This window comes from Amia ocellicauda, chromosome 5 (assembly GCF_036373705.1).
Source record: "Amia ocellicauda isolate fAmiCal2 chromosome 5, fAmiCal2.hap1, whole genome shotgun sequence".
Taxonomy (NCBI): Eukaryota; Metazoa; Chordata; class Actinopteri; order Amiiformes; family Amiidae; genus Amia; species Amia ocellicauda.
In genome coordinates this window covers 24,580,786-24,597,334 of record NC_089854.1, presented here as the reverse complement: position 1 = coordinate 24,597,334, position 16,549 = coordinate 24,580,786, and the positions used below count along the sequence as shown (strand labels likewise).

General features: G+C 44.5%; 3 protein-coding genes across 5 annotated transcripts in view; 2 read left to right on the top strand and 1 right to left on the bottom strand.

Annotated features, from left to right (window-relative positions):
- The window catches only part of slc38a10 (solute carrier family 38 member 10), a 28,873-nt gene extending 23,045 nt beyond the window's left edge, over window positions 1-5,828 (top strand). For all 3 annotated transcript variants that reach the window (XM_066704476.1, XM_066704475.1, XM_066704477.1), the window contains 2 exons: window positions 216-389; window positions 1,005-5,828. In XM_066704476.1, coding sequence (XP_066560573.1) covers window positions 216-389; window positions 1,005-2,248 — 1,418 coding nt within the window. In that variant the 3' untranslated portion in view covers window positions 2,249-5,828. The remainder of the gene's footprint in view (window positions 1-215; window positions 390-1,004) is intronic.
- A 1,045-nt stretch (window positions 5,829-6,873) lies between these two features.
- On the bottom strand, window positions 6,874-8,235 carry ndufaf8 (NADH:ubiquinone oxidoreductase complex assembly factor 8). Its single transcript, XM_066704478.1, has 3 exons — window positions 7,915-8,235; window positions 7,643-7,756; window positions 6,874-7,170 (listed from the first exon to the last, which is right to left on the bottom strand). Exons 1-3 carry the CDS (start codon window positions 7,993-7,995, stop codon window positions 7,150-7,152), a joined length of 216 nt encoding a protein of 71 aa, XP_066560575.1. The 5' UTR covers window positions 7,996-8,235; the 3' UTR covers window positions 6,874-7,149.
- A 180-nt stretch (window positions 8,236-8,415) lies between these two features.
- Window positions 8,416-16,032, top strand: tepsin (TEPSIN adaptor related protein complex 4 accessory protein). The gene is made up of 13 exons (XM_066704472.1): window positions 8,416-8,502; window positions 9,549-9,621; window positions 10,186-10,277; window positions 10,390-10,483; window positions 10,812-10,879; window positions 11,077-11,158; window positions 11,497-11,568; window positions 11,748-11,933; window positions 12,258-12,438; window positions 12,784-12,897; window positions 13,136-13,214; window positions 13,647-13,781; window positions 14,027-16,032. The coding sequence occupies exons 1-13, from the start codon at window positions 8,464-8,466 to the stop codon at window positions 14,726-14,728; spliced, it is 1,917 nt and encodes a 638-aa protein (XP_066560569.1). The 5' UTR covers window positions 8,416-8,463; the 3' UTR covers window positions 14,729-16,032.
- The last annotated feature ends 517 nt before the right edge of the window (window positions 16,033-16,549 follow it).

The window sequence follows — 16,549 nt, the reverse complement described above, 5'->3', positions numbered from 1 at the left end:
TAATTGCCCATGTAGCAAAGATTCTAACCTCCTCTCGACTTGTTTACCCTGCTGTGTGACCATTCTGTCTCTCATCGTTGCCGCTGAGCTTACCTCTCAACTGCTCACCCCCCGTCTTCATGTAATCGCTCCCAGAGCACTACACGGCCTCTCGTTCCCCCTTGGTCGGTATCCTCTGGTTCTCACACCACTCTCTCCCCTTGTGTTCCCCTCAGAGGCCGAGCGGGAGGGCAAACTGGACCACAATGTGCTGCTGCAGGTGATCAAGGAGCAGCAGGAGCAGCAGAAGAGGCTCCTAGACCAGCAAGAGAAGCTGCTGGCCGTCATCCAAGAGCAGCACAAGGAGATCCACCTGCAAAAACAGGATGGAGAGGAGGAGCATCCCCCAGGTAACGTTCACTCGCCAATGCTGATCTAGAGGGCCCCTGCTCTTTCCCTGGTAACATGGCCGTGGAAAGCATCCCAGATGGGTCCCACTTTTAACCAGAGAACTTGATAGTGTATGAACTCTTTCAACAGATGTAGGGTGGGTGGATGGCTTGTTTTTTTTTTCATATAATTGTGTTTAAAGTTTATTTCGAGGACAACAGATCATCTTGGGCATTCATGTAATTTGTATTTATTTTTGGTAATAAGGTTTAATAGGATTCTCAGTATAGCAACTGTCTGATTTGTGTATAATTCCCACCGAGCTACTGAAACCAAGCAGTGTTTGAGACAAAAAACAAAACAAAAAAAACAAAACGTATTTTAAAGTTGAGTATGTCAATTGGCAATTCAACTGTAACTGAATTATGCTTCATGATCAGGCCTATATCAGTTTAGGAGGGTTGCAGAATGCTTGCTGTTCTAGTTGATAACCATTTATCAAATTGTAATGTCTATAAAACACTACAATATCAATTGGTTGGTGAGCAGTTATTGTTTGATTGTCCATCATATTGAATCTGGAATTCTGTGGAAAAGTGAAGTAAAGAGCGCTGTGTGTGTCTTGTTCTTCACAGAGGGACTTCCAGAGGGTCAGGTGGGCCCAGGGGAGGAGAAGCCGGGGGAGAACGAGGAAAACGAAGTTCCAGATGCCCAGGGTGGGGGTGTGGATAGGCAGGTGGGAGCAGGAAGAGGTGCCGCTCTGGGAGTTGAGGAGCGGGATGGGCATCCTAACGGCAATGAGCTCCCAGGTGCTGTGGTGCAACACCAGAACAAACCTGCCCACGACGACAACTCTGACCACCATGATGTGGAGCAGGCCATACACGGTGACTCTCAGGGCGGGGGGAGCAAAGATGAGAAGCCCAAGGTGGCACACCCAGACTCTGCTCCCAAGCCAGTGAATGGCAATCAGGGGCTTCTTGAGGACCAGCCTGGCAAGGCGCAGCGGGAACAGCATCAACAGCATCAACAGCATCAACAGCATCAACAGCATCAACAGCATCAACAGCATCAACAGCAGCAGCAGCAGCAGCAGCAGCAGCAGCAGCACAGGGAAGCCAGTGATGCCCATCAACATGAGGCAAGACCGGACATGAAAGCTGAGGTGGCAGCAGGTGGGCAGAGAGAGTTGGGAGCGAGAGGGGTGCCTCTGGGGCCAAAGCAGCCTTCAGCAGAAGAAATCAAGCCCAAAGCCAAGCATGAGCAGCAGGTAGGCGGGGCAGAAGGGCCGCCGGATAGGAAAGCGGACCATGTGGAGAGACAAGACCAAGAGAGAGAAAAGGAGAGAGCTGAACAACTCCAGCGTGCCAGGGAGGCCCAGAAGGCGTTGGAGGAAGCCAAGGCCAGGGCCAGGGAGGCAGAAGCCAAGGCCGTGGCCAGGGAGGTGGCGGCGGATGCCAGAGCCAGGGAGGTGGCTGTGGAGGCCAAGGCCAGGGAGGAGGTGGCGGCAGCAGAAAGGCAGGAACCCATGAAAAATGGTGGACGGGACCTAAAAGAAGACACCCAGCTAAAGCAAGAGCCAGCAGCCAAGAAGGAGGCACAAATGGATGAAAGGCAGTTGCCCAAAAAGGAAGAAGGCCTGGACATGAGGCAGCAGCAGGAGTGGGTTCCCAAGGAAAATCCCCCCAGAGACCTGGGGGGCATGGACCTGAAGAGGAGACGGCGAGAGGTGGATGCCGTGGGGGTCCCGGGACTGGAGCCCCTGTTGGAGCTGGGGGGGTCGGACCTGCATGCTGCCCTGGAAGGCCAGCTGCTGGGGGGGGCCCTCGTTCACACCCGGCAGATCAAACAAGCACCAGAGCCTGAGAGAGAGAGATAATGCATGCCTCACCAAAACCCGGGACCTCTGCACTGCCAACGCACAACACCGAGGCAGTTGTGCTTTTGGGGAACCCAAGCCTCAATACCAAATGCCCTGAGCTCCTTAAGTTGCCTGTTCCACATGGTTCCGGCTTCTCCCACATTATTCTTCGCTTGTAGCATCTGCAGTAGCTGCCAACAACTGAAATGGTTCTTCCTAACAGGGCAAGATTTCAGCATAAGAGCAGTTCACCCTGAGGAGAATCCATTTGCTCGACAATAGTCAAGTGCTTCACATCCGTTATCACAACATGATCAGCATATTGATTTGAGATACCGGAACCTGCTCTCTTCTGTCAGTGTGACTTGTGGGTAATTTACAAGGGCTGTTACATATTGGCCAAATCTTGCAGTGGAGTGTTCTGGGTAAAACGTTGGCGTTCGAAGTCCAGCACTTAACTTCATTCATATCAGTCAGCTTTAATTGTTGTCCTCGACCACAAAAAAATAAGTCAACTAAGAGCTAAAATCTCAGTAGCTCTTGAGTACAGTAGGCAACATTATAAAGTGTCACGTGTTTGCAATGGGAGGACATTTTGTTTTAGCAGTGTCGCTCCAAATCCACACACTGACCATACTTTGTGTACTTTTCTCTGACTCCAAATTCTCCTCCTCCAACAATTAGCTCTGACCCGATTGAGTGACTAAAACATTCCAAAAGCTTTGTGACATTTCTTAACATTTCCAGGCACAGACAATGGCACTTCGGTGCATAAACTCCACAGTCAGTCCTGTGTCAAAGAAATTGCTTAAATCCTCAGTGCTGTTCGCTATATCCACAGATCTTTTACTACAAGGTTGCCGAAACTGGATTGTTTTTATAAAAGACTTTAAATTCTTCAAATCGTGAATAAAAAATAAAAAAAATGACATTTTCATTGAAATCGGTTGGTCTCGTGTTGTCAGTCAGTCTGATAAATACTAAGGATAGGGTAGAGTAACCCAGAGTCATTAAAGTGTAGTCCCCAAGATACCAACATTCCTGTGCCTGTTGGTCACATCGGCAGATACTCTGCTATGTGGCAGAATTCTCCCACCGGATCAGTACCTTGTAGTTTAGAATTCCCTGAACTCTGTCATTAGGTTGTAAGGGAACATCTATCAATAAAAATGCCAAAGTGGTGAGAAATTGATTAGTTTAATGGATTTTTAATTCTCCCTCTCTCATATGTATATATGTTTAATGTAGCTTTTAGCAGATGTTTAGTACACACATACAGAACAGGCAGAGAAGAAGGTAACGCATTCCTTTATTTTTTGTTTTGGACCAAATTAGGTCTAAGATTGCACCCCTGTTTTTTTTTTTTTTGTTAGACATCTGGAAATAAAAACACAGAGGTGCAATCTTAGACCTAATTTGTTACATTTTAATATTTCGTAAGCTTTTGCATTGAAGTTCATAATCTCTGGGTTTTAGTTCAGATCTTGTGCCTCCAATTGTGGATTCCAGGAGAATAAAAATGTTGTATATGAGTGACTTTTTTCATTCTCTTTCTCTGCTTTTGCATCATGTTCCAGTTGTTTATAGTCTCTTCTGTGTCCATTTGCAACAACTCTTTGGTGGTTGTTTTTTCCTCCATGTTGTTCATCTGGATTTGAATAGAATGTATAATAGTCCATTCACAGCAACCTTAATGAAAATCCCCAGATCCATTCAGATGGACACGGCACTGTGTGAATTGGGCCAATTGGTCTGTATTCTGGTCATCCGACTGCAGAAGCATAAACGGCAGAAACAAAACTGCTGAAGATAGAGAGTTAACCATAGTGATCCTGATACTGTGATTTTTTTCTGGTGCAAAAATACTTCTGGATTACTGTTCTTCACTTAGTTAATTAGGACATCCTTTATTATTATTGTTGTTGTTATTATTGTTATTATTAATTTAAAAACGTCCTTTTAAGGAGATCAAGGACATTCATATTATTCTGCTTCTCTGTAAAAAGCTGCTTGCTCTGATGGGATATCTGCAGAACTATACAATAGATTGGAGAGAGAACAGAGTTTGTTTTCCGAGTTCATGACAGACATAAAGCGCTGAAGTGAAGACTTCGGAAACGTTTAGTGTGATTTTTTTTTTTTGCCATGATCACAACAACTGCTTTGATTTGATGTAGCTTTTGGACACCATGACTAATGAAGCAGGTATGTCTGCTCTGACCTTGCACACTTCTGGCTTGTACTTGAACCCTTCTGAAAAAGAAAGTCCAAAAGCAGAAACATCAGAACTTGTGTACCCTCAAAAGACCAGGCAGCTTTTGTTAGCTTTTTCTCCTACAGAGCTAGAATCCACAGAACACCGAGCATTTCCAACCCAAGACAAATAGTGTTAATCTTTATGGAGCAAGTAAGACAAGCTATTGTATTCGTGCAGTTTAGGCTCCACCCAGGCAAATTGTTTAATGGTCCATAATCTCTCCTTACATTCCACATTGTGCTCCGAATGCTCTGTGTATCTTTAGTGCCTTATTGTAATTCCAATGTTCTTCAGAGTTTTTAGTTCATTGTGCTATATATACTGTACTGTTTCTGTTTTGTATAGGAATACCGCTCTGTGCCTCAGTCTCCAATAGTGTTAAAATCGGCTCCCAGCAATTTAGAAATCAAACTGGACCAGCAGCTTCTGGAACCGTACTTGATCTGGTGATGTGCAATTCAAGGCTCACTGTGCAAACAAGTAACTTGTGTAGGCAGTATCATAAATATGTTCAGGGATCCTTCTACGATTTGTATTCCTTTCTTTTGCCTTATGTTTGAATACAATCAAGGCTTGTACCTCTGTTGATTTGAAGGATGCACAATCGCAGCATGGGTCCGCTCATGTTGAATAACTCTGGGAATGTGTTTGCATTGGTGTTGTTTGTGCTTTGTGTATACAGTGATAACCTGCTGTTATCCACTCCTGCACAACCATCCCAAATTCCTTCCTCTTCCTGTGAGCTGTGCATTGAGACTCCACTGTTGTTTTCCTAGCATCCTCTGTTTGTTACTGTAGGAAAAGGCTGAACTCCTGTGGTGAACATTGTTTAGGGTTTAATAATGTAAGTGGTTCTTATTTGTAAGTGCAATTTGGTGTTGAATTAAATGGTTTGATCACTTGGATGTGGGTTTAAAGTCAGTATTGTTGGGGACTTGTGTTAAAACCCCCAAACTCTCCCAGATCTCAATTGAGAACCACACAGTCAAGTTTGAGTTCCAGAAAAAGCTTTTATCCCATTGATGAACAGTAACTACTGATTTCTCAAAAGCTTGGCAAAATTGTATTTAGATAATTTTCTGTATTTTCCAAACTAATAAAACTACCAATTTGTTTGCATTTTACTTAAGAAAACACAGAACTAAGGATGAAACTGTTACATTACAACGATCTGGGCTTTTGGGATTTCGGAGCAAATTAAATGTACGGTTTGTTTCTGAAATTGGTTCACGGGTTTGGAAGGGTGGTTCCTGTGTTCTTTCTTTAAAGGGTCTTTAAAAAATGATTTGCTAGAAGCTGAAAACAATTTATTGTAAAACAATAAACTATTTTGAAAAGGAATGCTTTTGATTATGGTGTTTCTCTTGGATGTGGCACATTTTATATTGTCCCCCTTCGTCTAGTTTAAAACCAACTACACTATGACAATCCTAAACTGCCCGTCTTTGTCCTGACCAGAATAGGGAAGCACAAGGGTGTGAAATGCAATACACTATGAGAGCAGAACCATTTTAAATCAACAGAATAAATCCTATTGAATGGCCTAGTACCTATTCAGTTCTTTTAATGGGCTGATGAGAGTAATAAACAAGTATGTATCAGGGTGTTTTATTAAACCACTGCACTATGTACATTTTGCACTGTAAGCTTTCCCACTTTCTTGTTAATGTACTTGTATTTTGGTGCACAAGTCACCTTGGATAAAGACTCTGCCAAAAGAAAAAGCAGAAAGACCGATTGCAGCGACTAAATAAATGTAGATGGTTAAAGGTTTCACTAAACGGCAAAAATGCGCTCTCCTGTTTGTGTGTAATTTTGGTTGAGAAGAAAGTGTCTAATGGATTGGAAAATCATAATTAGCTGTGGTCTGAAAAAACAGACTTGTGAGGGGGAAACCGAGACACTGCCAAGGTGCAGCATTTCAAACACAAACCTTTTGGCCCCAGCAGAGAATTCCTGCATTAACAACCTGTTTCTAATTGCGAACCTGCTTGGCCAGCATGCTGATCCGAAGTCGTTAGTGACAGGTTTTACTGCCTTTTAGTCATTAACATTGCGCTAATGAGGGGTGTTCACTTTTCAGGCATGGGGTACAGGGGCCTTGTAATGAGAGCGCTGGGTTTATCGCAGCTCCAGCCATGTGTGATGTATTAATGCGCTTAATTTGTTTAATTTCAGTGGCAGGGCAGGGTCGTGTTTGACACTAATGAACTGGACTTTCATCTCCTGTTTCAGACCCAGTTCATATCTCACTTTGTTGTATGCCCTATACATTAAGGATTTTCCCCCTCGTTTTATTTTTAAATGATTAATGGTCAATGCTTTGGATTTACAAGGACTTTCATGCAATTTCCCCCTGCGTTACCAGATTTACTACTCCGGGAAATTTAATGTTTTATTTTTTTAATGAATTGTAAAAGCACAATCCTTACAAATAATAAAAAAAGCCTTTTTACAAAATGAGCTGTATTTATTCACATGCACTACTCTATACATTATCAAACCGAAGCAAATCCCGGGGTGTACAATGTGGGCATTCAAGTAGAGACCATTTCCAGTGTCTTTGGTCTGGATGTGGTTGCAAATTCACATGGATTCCAGTTCAGGGAAACCCAGGTCTTCCTTTGCATCTCTTCTCATTGCAGTCAGAGATCGCTGTGATTTATTTCACACTCTTCTTGGCCTGCAGAGAGACGAGAGGTAAACAAAAACCGATCTGATGCAGGAAAGAAAAGCTGCCACAGACACCTCTGCAGCCTTTGGTCTCCCTATAACCGATTCTTTAATTAGGCAGTCTGTGTTAGCTGCTTTTCATCTACTTGGGAGTATTTCTCAGCCAAAGGCAGTTGATATTTACAGGTGCCTTTCAACAGTTTTTGCTTTAGTCACTGCTGTCTGGGCATTTTTTTTTTTTACACAACTTAGTTCAAAGCACTGTAATGAAGTCATTAATAAAAAACAAGTCCAGCTCGTACAGTTGTATTAAAACTAGAAAAAGGCTCAAATCATTATTTTAACCAATCAGTGCCCTGGGAGCCAGCGATGCCCACAGGCTCGTTGCTATAAAAGGGGCAATTCGGGGATTAAAAATACATTTCAAAAGCATGTGAGGACAACTGCTGCGCTGAGACACGGGGGCGCCGGCGGGGACTCACTGCAGACACGAAGCACCTCTTCAGCGCCTCGAACTCCCGGGCGCAGAGGCCCTTCCTCAGCTCTTGCGTCCCAGTGGTGGTGGTGGCAGACACGCACTTCCCATAAGCAGCTGCCTGCAACAAGACGAACAGATCCAATGCAATGCACACATAACTAGCACGCGAATTATCCCCATTGATGCATATTCAAAATCATGATTAATAAAGTTACTTTCTAAGCGCGCACCGAGTCTCCCAGTTCGGACCCCTTCCGTCTCGGACCCCGGACTCACCTCCGCCCCGCACTGGGTTAGAAGTTCCGGGAACCTTCTCAACCTGTCCCGGCTACGAGCCCAAACGTTACTACCCGACATCCCGGTCTGATCTGATAATAACTAGAGTGGGTTACAACGACGTGCTTACAGGAGCAACAAGAGGGAGGCTTAATCAATGAGTAAGAGGGTGTGGTACTATTGAATGGAATAACACACGGTTGACATGTTCGCTGTACAATTTAAATAGCGCTGTTGACACTCATTACGTATCTGTCATACTTTCCTAAGTCCTAAGCACGCCGCCATGCTGTTGACCCCGAAATCAAGCCCTCTTCCTGGTCTCTTCCAATTGGCCAATGCTGCTTTTCAGAAGTTTCTGATTGGCGGAAGCCGCTGTCGGTCAACACAGTCTGTTCCGTCCAGCATTGGAAATCTAGCAGCGGCGCAGAAGTAGCGACCAATCACTGCAGAGAACAGTGCATCCTCTGACTGTGATTGGTTGTTGCTCCACACGGGCGCCGCCCTTCCCCGGTCCGGGTGATCAGCTGGTCGTGACAGAGCAGCATCATGGCAACCCTTATGGAGAGGCTGGCTTTCCTTCAGAAAGTAGGTGCAATCGCCGGAACTGTTATTGCTTATATTCTTCTGTATTAGCACCCTTTTTAAATGTGTTTTTGTTACGGATGTCTTTCCTATGATAAGTAGCACGGGAAGGGCAGGCACCGTCATTCACTGCAGCTGGCATAGGTGCCAAGTGCTGCCCAGCTTTCACTCTGGAAATAACACTTTCAATAACCGTGCATTGATCACTAAACCTGGCACTGTACGCAAACCTTGCATTATATTTTTACCTATAATCCTGGGGAGTTACATTTTCGACTTCTGTTACTTGTTCGTGTCTGTTATGAACTGGGTGGCACCGCGAATACTAGTTCTTGTGTTTTTGCTTCGTTTGTTTGTTAAAATAAACATCACTGCGATTATGTATTTATGCATATGTATTTTTATTACTACTATTTTTAAATGTTTCCATATGCATTATATTACTCTATATTATATTACTTTTCAGACAGCAGTTTACTCTCCTGTAAGATAGCACTATTATCATACTACTTGTTTATTTTGATTTCCTTGGCCCTGACTGTGACCCCATATATTGTATACACTTGTGTAAATTGGAATTTGTAATGTTTTATGCCTTGAACTGCACTGTATTCTTGCACTTTGTATTGCGCTTATATTTTGTAAGTCGCCCCGGATAAGGGTGTCTGCTAAGAAATAAATAATAATAATAATATGTATCATATTATATAAGTGCCAAGAGCAACAAAAACATGTTGGGTATCCTTTCATTCCTTTTTAATTTTACTTGTGACTTGTCACTTTGATTTTTGTTTATAGCAGTGTTTCAAAGCAGTGTTCAGAGTATTGGTGTGCAGCGTGGAAAGATGTAAGTTATGTTTGAGTTTCAGTGTTGTTTATGACCACAGGAAATACGATGTTAGTGCTCCTAGACTCCGTCTTCAACCTACAGATCAGTCAAACTGGAATTATTTAAAAAACAGTGTTTACAGCCCATTTTGTGAATGGGTCTATCTCAGAAAGCCTTTGGCATTGTTGGAATAGCGTGGTTCTCTTTTCTCTTGAACCAGGTTCCCACTCTGATGAAAGCCACCTCAGATGATGAGACGCCGTGCCCTGGATACCTCTTTGAAGAGATCGGAAGTATCCTTTGACTGCTGATGCCATCACGCTTTATCTGTCTTTAGCACTGTTTATGTGTACTCAAGGAAGGAGTCGGGCGTTGTGTACACGAGCGCTATAATGAAAGAATATTTCCGAGATCAAACTGAACTGCAGCCAATTATTATAACATATTATAATCATCACACAATTATTGTCAAATGCATCCTCTGTAATTTCACCACAATCTAAATGCATAGCTGTTGTTCGAGCAGATTAATTCCCCTGTCAATAAATATGTATTTGTGTGCCTGTGTGTTAAAGCAGTAGTGCTCTGTCTCAAGGGCAGATCTGGAATAATTTGTCTACCTAGTGCCTCTAGCCTTAGTGATGAATTGCTGAAGCAAAATCTATAATTCTTCAGCATAAAACCACATTGTACTCCTTCCACAGAAATTAAAAGATTGTCTTTCCCTAGGGAGGGATACAAAATGAAAGCTTTGTGCACAATACCATATGTAACAGTACATTATATTTTGAGTTGAAACTAGTAACACCGAGATGTCAAATGGAAACATTGTACCCTTTAACTTCATGAAACTCCAGAAATCTCCCATGAGTCTACTGGGTGCTGCCAGTGTCTCCTGGAGTACCTGCTGGAGCGGCTGCAGGCAGACTCCTGTCACGTCAAGCTGAAGGTGAGAGTGTCACAGTGGTAGTGAAACACAGCAGGAGGCAGTTCCTAGAGAGCTCGGGTTTGAGTTGACAGCATTAGAATTGTTCTAAACATATTGTCCTCTCTTCCACCAGGTCCTGAAGATCCTCCTGCACCTCTGCGGTCACAGCTCTCATCACTTCCTCACAGAACTGCGCCGCAATGCCACCTTTGTCCAGGAAGTGATCGGTGAGTCAGCAGTGCTATTGGTTATTCCTATGAATGTGAAAATGGCTTTGGGCATGAAGATACAGTTGGAGGTCATGTCTGAAGCTGATCCCAAAGTATCCCCCTTTCACCAGTCGTCTAATTTGGGGTTTTGTACCGGCACACGGCCCTTGGGGATGTCTTCAATGTGAATTTTGCTTTATAAATACAAATGACGATGGTTACTCTTGGGGAACACCCTCGGTATTATTTTCGATAAAGACATTTCCATAGAGCATGCTGACAGTGTGTGGTGTTGATGGGATAATCGTCCCCACTGTGTGTGTAGTGACGGCCATGCGTTCCTCAGTTTTCAGTGGGCCTCCTGATCCCGTCCATGGCAATGCGTTGTACCAGAGAGTGCGCACCACAGCGCAGGTGAGTGTGGGAGCGGTGAGATGTGCGCCTGCATTAGTGTTTCATCTTCTGTCTGCTGAGACTTTCACCACAAATGATACAAACTCTTTGTTACTGAGCCAGTTTTCAAAAGTCACTGTAAATCCCACAAGAAAAATCTGTTTATTTTTTAATCGCTCTGTCTTCCTCTCACCCCCTCATTCTGCCTTTCCCCACAGGAGCTGGCCAGTGTGTTGTTTGCTGATACAGTGTCACCCCAGCCTGCCGTGTCCCCTTGCAAAGCTGCTTCTCCCAGCCTGGGTGAGTTTGTGCATGTGAGTTTGTCTGAGGAAATGTTTGTGTTTGTGCTTCTGCCAAATTCGACAGACTTCGCACCACTCACCTTGAGATCTCCATGGTGGCACTGTCCTATAATAGAGTTGTATTGGCTAAAGTGTCTAGGCAACGGGATAAAGGTTTCACATAATTTAATCATAGCTTCACTCTTTCATCACATCGGATTGCTGATGCAACCCGCTCCGTTTGCGCTGCCAGACCCTCTGTGTTTCTGTGTGTGTTTTTGGCTGCCGTGTATTTGTGATATAATGTTGAATGTCACACTGGTGTCACGATGCTGTACTGGGATCTCCTCCCCACAGGAATGGGCTCGGACTCGGGGCTGAGGTCGGGGATGCAGGGATTTGGATACAGCCCTGGGAAACAAGTCTCGAGTAAGTGCCAAGACAGACAGTGTCAGACTGCCCTTGTGTGTCTGATTGTGTAGATCCCTTGTAACTGAGTACTTCTGTAAGCCGATGTGAGCCTGTGCCCCAATGTTTTAGTATTACGCTGTCCTTATGTGTTTCGGTCTGATTGTCTGACCTCGTGCGTCCCTTTGTCCTCTCGGTAGATGGCACTCTGTTGGACAGGATCCAGAAGGCAGCAGAAGTCGTGGCCAGTGCTGTCCTGCCCCCTACGGAGCACCCTGGCATCCGTCTCCATGACAACAACTACCGGCCCGTGGTGGCGCCATGTGCGGTGGTGGAGGTGGCGGTGCCAGCGTGCGCCTACAGTCTGCCCGCCCAGAGTAACAGAGGTGAGGGTGTGGGGGGTCTCTCCTGGTTGAAACAAAGCTGCTGGTTTGGCTGAGAAAGATGTTGTGCAAAACCGCATTGTGGAGATGAGTGTGTCATCCAATCTGCATGAGACTGAGGTCTGTAATTATCAGTGGGTGCACATTGTTCAATTACATCTTGAAGCTATTATTATGATGAGCTTATATGACAACTGAGGGGGTTTTGGCTGCATTTCAAAAAAACATCTCTCCACAGCTTTCACTATGTGCGTAACCCATATCATGACCAATGCAGGAATTACAATGCATTAACCCAACTGTGTCCTGAACCCCTCCACCCAACAGCAGCACAAAGATGTCCAGGCCAGGCCGGTGGGGGCTGGGAGGAGAGTGACAGTGGGCACAGCTCCCAGAACTCCTCTAATGAGAATGGCGACCTCTGCCGGGCCTCTGTGGGCGGCAGCAGCAAATCGGGGACGGACAGCCAATCGGGTGCCAGCCGTGAGAGTGGGGACCTGTCCGAACGGTAATGCCCCGTGCTGGCAGAGCAGTGACACCCGGCCACTGCGGAGTGTAGAGGCTGTTGTTTTACTGCAGACCTACAGTTAAAGTGCAGGTTTCTTTTTAGATTTTAAGCTTTTAAGCTGTGTCTCAACAAAAATACCTTAAGTAAAGGTACAAGATGTATTTGATGTACGCAGCCAGCTATGGACTACAATGCCAATGAACTGTGTCCTCTAATGTGCTGATAATGTACTATTTAAAAACTATAGTGCTATCAATTTAAATTCTGTGTTGTCAGATATTTGTTGGTGACAATAATTTCACCCCGTTGTACCAATCAAGCCAGTGTGTGCTCTTGTTCTTTCAGGGTGGAGGTGTTGCATTTAGGAGACTGTGCCCAGGAAATGATCCTAATCAACAGCCTGACACAGGGGTCAAAGGTCTTCCTGACCAGAGAGGAAATGCAGCACTTTCTTAAAGAGTGAGTGTGGCCTGACACACGTGACACAGTTGCCCTTTTTGCTGTCATGTACCTGAGAGACAATCAGTCCTGCATTGTTATGTTTCCATTAAAAGCTCGTTCCTTTATTTATTAGCTGCTCTGATCGATTTTCTCCTTAGTCCTTCAGCTGTGCTGCTGTGATTATTGTTGAATCTATTTTGAAGGGTTCCTCTGTTTTCCATTACTAAAGCTCTCCTGTTCTTTAATCCTGACCCAGGTGTGCCATCCTGAACTGTGAGGTTGTGGTGGAGCTCCTCTGTCGAAAGCTGCAGGACCCCACGCAGTTTTCCCAGATGGTACTTGACTCTGCTGCTTTATTCATTTTTTTCCCAGACCATCTTCTAGGCAGACCCTAAATGCGGTTTTCTGCTAACAGCAAGAAAACACATACGGGCAGCAACACACAGTACATATTTCTGGAAAAGTCTTCTGAGGATTCTAACCCGTCTCTGTAGAGTTTTTCTTAGATGCCATCGTATCTGGGGTACACAAATTAAGAAATCGTTATTTCAGATCTCGAATTTACGTCACTATCATGTGGAACAAGACAGCAGTACTGATAAACATGAAAGTTACAGAAAACTGCTGTCACTCTGCTGCCAGTGCTGGGCAGAGGGCTTATTACACATTCTCACAACGCTATCCAGACACTTCACCACAAGGGAGAACGGATTCTTTAATTTATTTTTATACTTACTGACTGTCTCTGCCTGTCGCTCTCTCTCCAGAGGGCCCTGTGTGCTGTGGCCTGTCTGATGTCATCCGACCTGCTGTCGCTGGACCACATATTTGGTGTGACCCAGAAGCACTTGGTCCAGCTGAGTGAAGGCTCACCAGGGGCTGTAGCCAACAAGGCCACCAAGGTGAGCACTGACTGGGCTGGGAGTACATTTCAGTGTATTTACATGGGATCATCTCTTCCCAAACTCTCTGTGCTATGTGTTTATCCTGGATGGACAGCCTGAGCCATAACTGTAACATAAAATAAAATAAATGTACAATCAGAAAGTACTCTTGTCCATCAGGTCCCTGCATATGTAATTCAGAGCTGATTCAGGTATTGTTCTGTTGTGTTGTGCTGGCAGTGACCTCTCTCCTCTGCCTGCAGATACTGAGGCAGTTCGAAGCCCTGATGGGTGGACAGCAGGGGGCAGTGAGACGGGACGGCACTTTCTGCTCGGTGACTGCAGGTCCTCTGCCCCTGGACGAACCCTCGAAAGTGACAGGAGCCATCTTGCTGCCCACACCGAGGACGGGGACCTCCTTGAGCCTCGAAGGGAGTCACGATCCAGAGTCGGAGAGCTCATTTTCCAGTGGCCAAAACAACATCTCCTCTCCTCCTGGCTCAGAATGGGAGAGCCAGTGTCACCAGGCGGAAGTAGAGCACTGTGGGTCTGAACACCTGGATCAGTTTATGGACAGTGCCACCAAAGATCTGTCCAGCAGAGACTCGGAACAGCTGCAAATCAACAGTCCGTGTAGTGCAGACGCCTCTGTAGACCCCGAGCTGTCTGGCAAAGGAGCACAGGCAGGGGGCAGCGTTTCTCATCTGAATCCGGGATCTGAAACGCAAGAGGCTCCCGCCGGCTTCCCCACGGGCACGCTGTCTCTGTTCTCGGGCATGGAGCTCGTCACTGTAGGCAAGCCTGTGTGCTTCCCTTCACCACACACAGTACAGGACACTGATGCTGACAGGCCTGCTGACTCCGCAGACTCCTGCACCGAGCACAACGCCAGGACCTCGCCCACGCCCACGCCCGACTGTGGCTGTAGCCAGCAGCCCTCCGCCTTCTCCTTTATCAACATTTAAATGCCGAGAGGGGTGTTTCCGTGACTGTGATAATAATAGTAATAATATAGTAAATCCACATATCAGTGGGATGATGTTCGGTTCATGTGATATGGGTTTTACATGCCATATGTTAGAGGAGAGTGGACTGAAATGTAAACAGCTCTGTCGCTCCAGGGAATGACATCAAGTGCGGCCGGGATTCTGAACAGAGGAGGAAGGATGTAGAACTGGCCTCTCATTGCCTGGCTTCACATTAGACATTGTGGCTCTCCTAAACTCTGGTATATTGCTGGATTACTCCAAGTTGGCTCCTCTCTCTCTTATTAAGAACTGTGTGCCAGATCATTGTGATACACTACAGGGATCCCCTTTGAGCTGCACCTGCTCTGCAATGTCTTATTAAAATGTGCATGTATTATTTTCTATTTATTTCATACTATGTTCTATCAATGATTATTTCAAGATACAACACTCAAGGTCACTACCAAAGCAGTCTTCGTATTTCATTCCACCTCGATCTTTGTTAGGAGACATTTGTAAAATCCATGCGATACTGAATAAGGGCAACCATTCTCCAACAGTTGTACTGTGGTTACCACATCTGTTCAGAGCTGCTTGTGTTTGTTACAAAGCTACATTTTGTTTCCTATGTTCATCTATTGAAAAAAGAAAAGAAACTGTTTGTATCCATATTTGTTTGCATTTATTTATTATCACAGGTGAAGGTTTTATTTTGATGTTAGGTAGCCAGGGTCACCTTAGTGCTGCCGTTGGTTTCTGGGTGGAGGGAAGGCTAGTTCTTAATGGACATTGTATGAATAGTGGATACAGTTGGAAAGGTAACTAAATGTATAAAGCAATCTAAAGTATGCAACTTCACTAAACTCTTTGGGCTTTTACTAGATTATGAAATGCTCAGCGTGAGTGCGTGGGCATAAAATTATGCACGGCCTGATGGAGATTTAAACGATGCCGTATGGATTTAAAACGGAACATTACCTGGGATTTCACCCAATAAAAGCAAATTTCCCTTTAGTCATTAAAACCTCTGGGGTATGCAGATTTTATAAACCTGTGGCATCGGGGTGTAATAAATCAATATAGACCTTCGGAGGACAGCTTCTTGTAAAAATACACACAAAAAACAAAACGGAAAGTGTGTTAAATCGCAGTTGGGGGCTGTGGAGACGGTTCCCAGTGTGGCGATCTGTTCCGATATCTGTCTCAGACATCATTTCTGCAAAATGAATGGATTGGTCAGGTAATCCCCTGGTCTATGCAGAACATATTTTAATAAAGTCTATATAATAACACTTCCTCTATGAACACTAGCCTTAATTATATCATTATCAACATATATATATATATATATATATATATACACACACATTAGAAAAATCAGTCTAATTTAGTATGCACACTATGAACATGTGCAGTCTTAGAGGTAAGCATTTAATATTAATTTAATCAACTTCTGCATAATGCGTGCCAAGATAAACCCAGCTTGACACAATCATAAATAGAAGAAGAAATGCAGATCACAGTTAATCAGCAATTACAATTAATGGCTCTTGAAATTATCACAATGAATCATCTGCATCTTGGCTCTGTAACTCATTCATTCTGCCTGCGGTCCTACTGGCTGCAAAAGGTCAATTTTAACAAAGCATTTCAAGTATTACAGGGACTCACCGCTACATGAGTCGATATAAAGTCCACAATCGCCATGATCTGCAGACGTACTGATCTGAATCAGCATTACTGCAGTCTTCTCTCATCTTATCTCAAGTGTGATATCAAAGTGCAGTTTAAAGGTAAATGAACTCAGGAAAATATTGA

What these genes read in the sequence shown, in the direction of transcription:
- ndufaf8 (XM_066704478.1), bottom strand. Translation starts at nt 7,995, where the DNA reads ATGTCGGGTAGTAACGTTTGGGCTCGTAGCCGGGACAGGTTGAGAAGG. An exon ending in TAACCCAGTGCGGGGCGGAG is followed by an intron (nt 7,757 to 7,914) that starts GTGAGTCCGGGG and finishes GTCTTGTTGCAG; the next exon opens with GCAGCTGCTTATGGGAAGTG. An exon ending in AGAGGTGCTTCGTGTCTGCA is followed by an intron (nt 7,171 to 7,642) that starts GTGAGTCCCCGC and finishes GTCTCTCTGCAG; the next exon opens with GCCAAGAAGAGTGTGAAATA.
- tepsin (XM_066704472.1), top strand. Translation starts at nt 8,464, where the DNA reads ATGGCAACCCTTATGGAGAGGCTGGCTTTCCTTCAGAAA. An exon ending in CCCTGGGAAACAAGTCTCGA is followed by an intron (nt 11,569 to 11,747) that starts GTAAGTGCCAAG and finishes TCCTCTCGGTAG; the next exon opens with ATGGCACTCTGTTGGACAGG. An exon ending in GCCCGCCCAGAGTAACAGAG is followed by an intron (nt 11,934 to 12,257) that starts GTGAGGGTGTGG and finishes TCCACCCAACAG; the next exon opens with CAGCACAAAGATGTCCAGGC.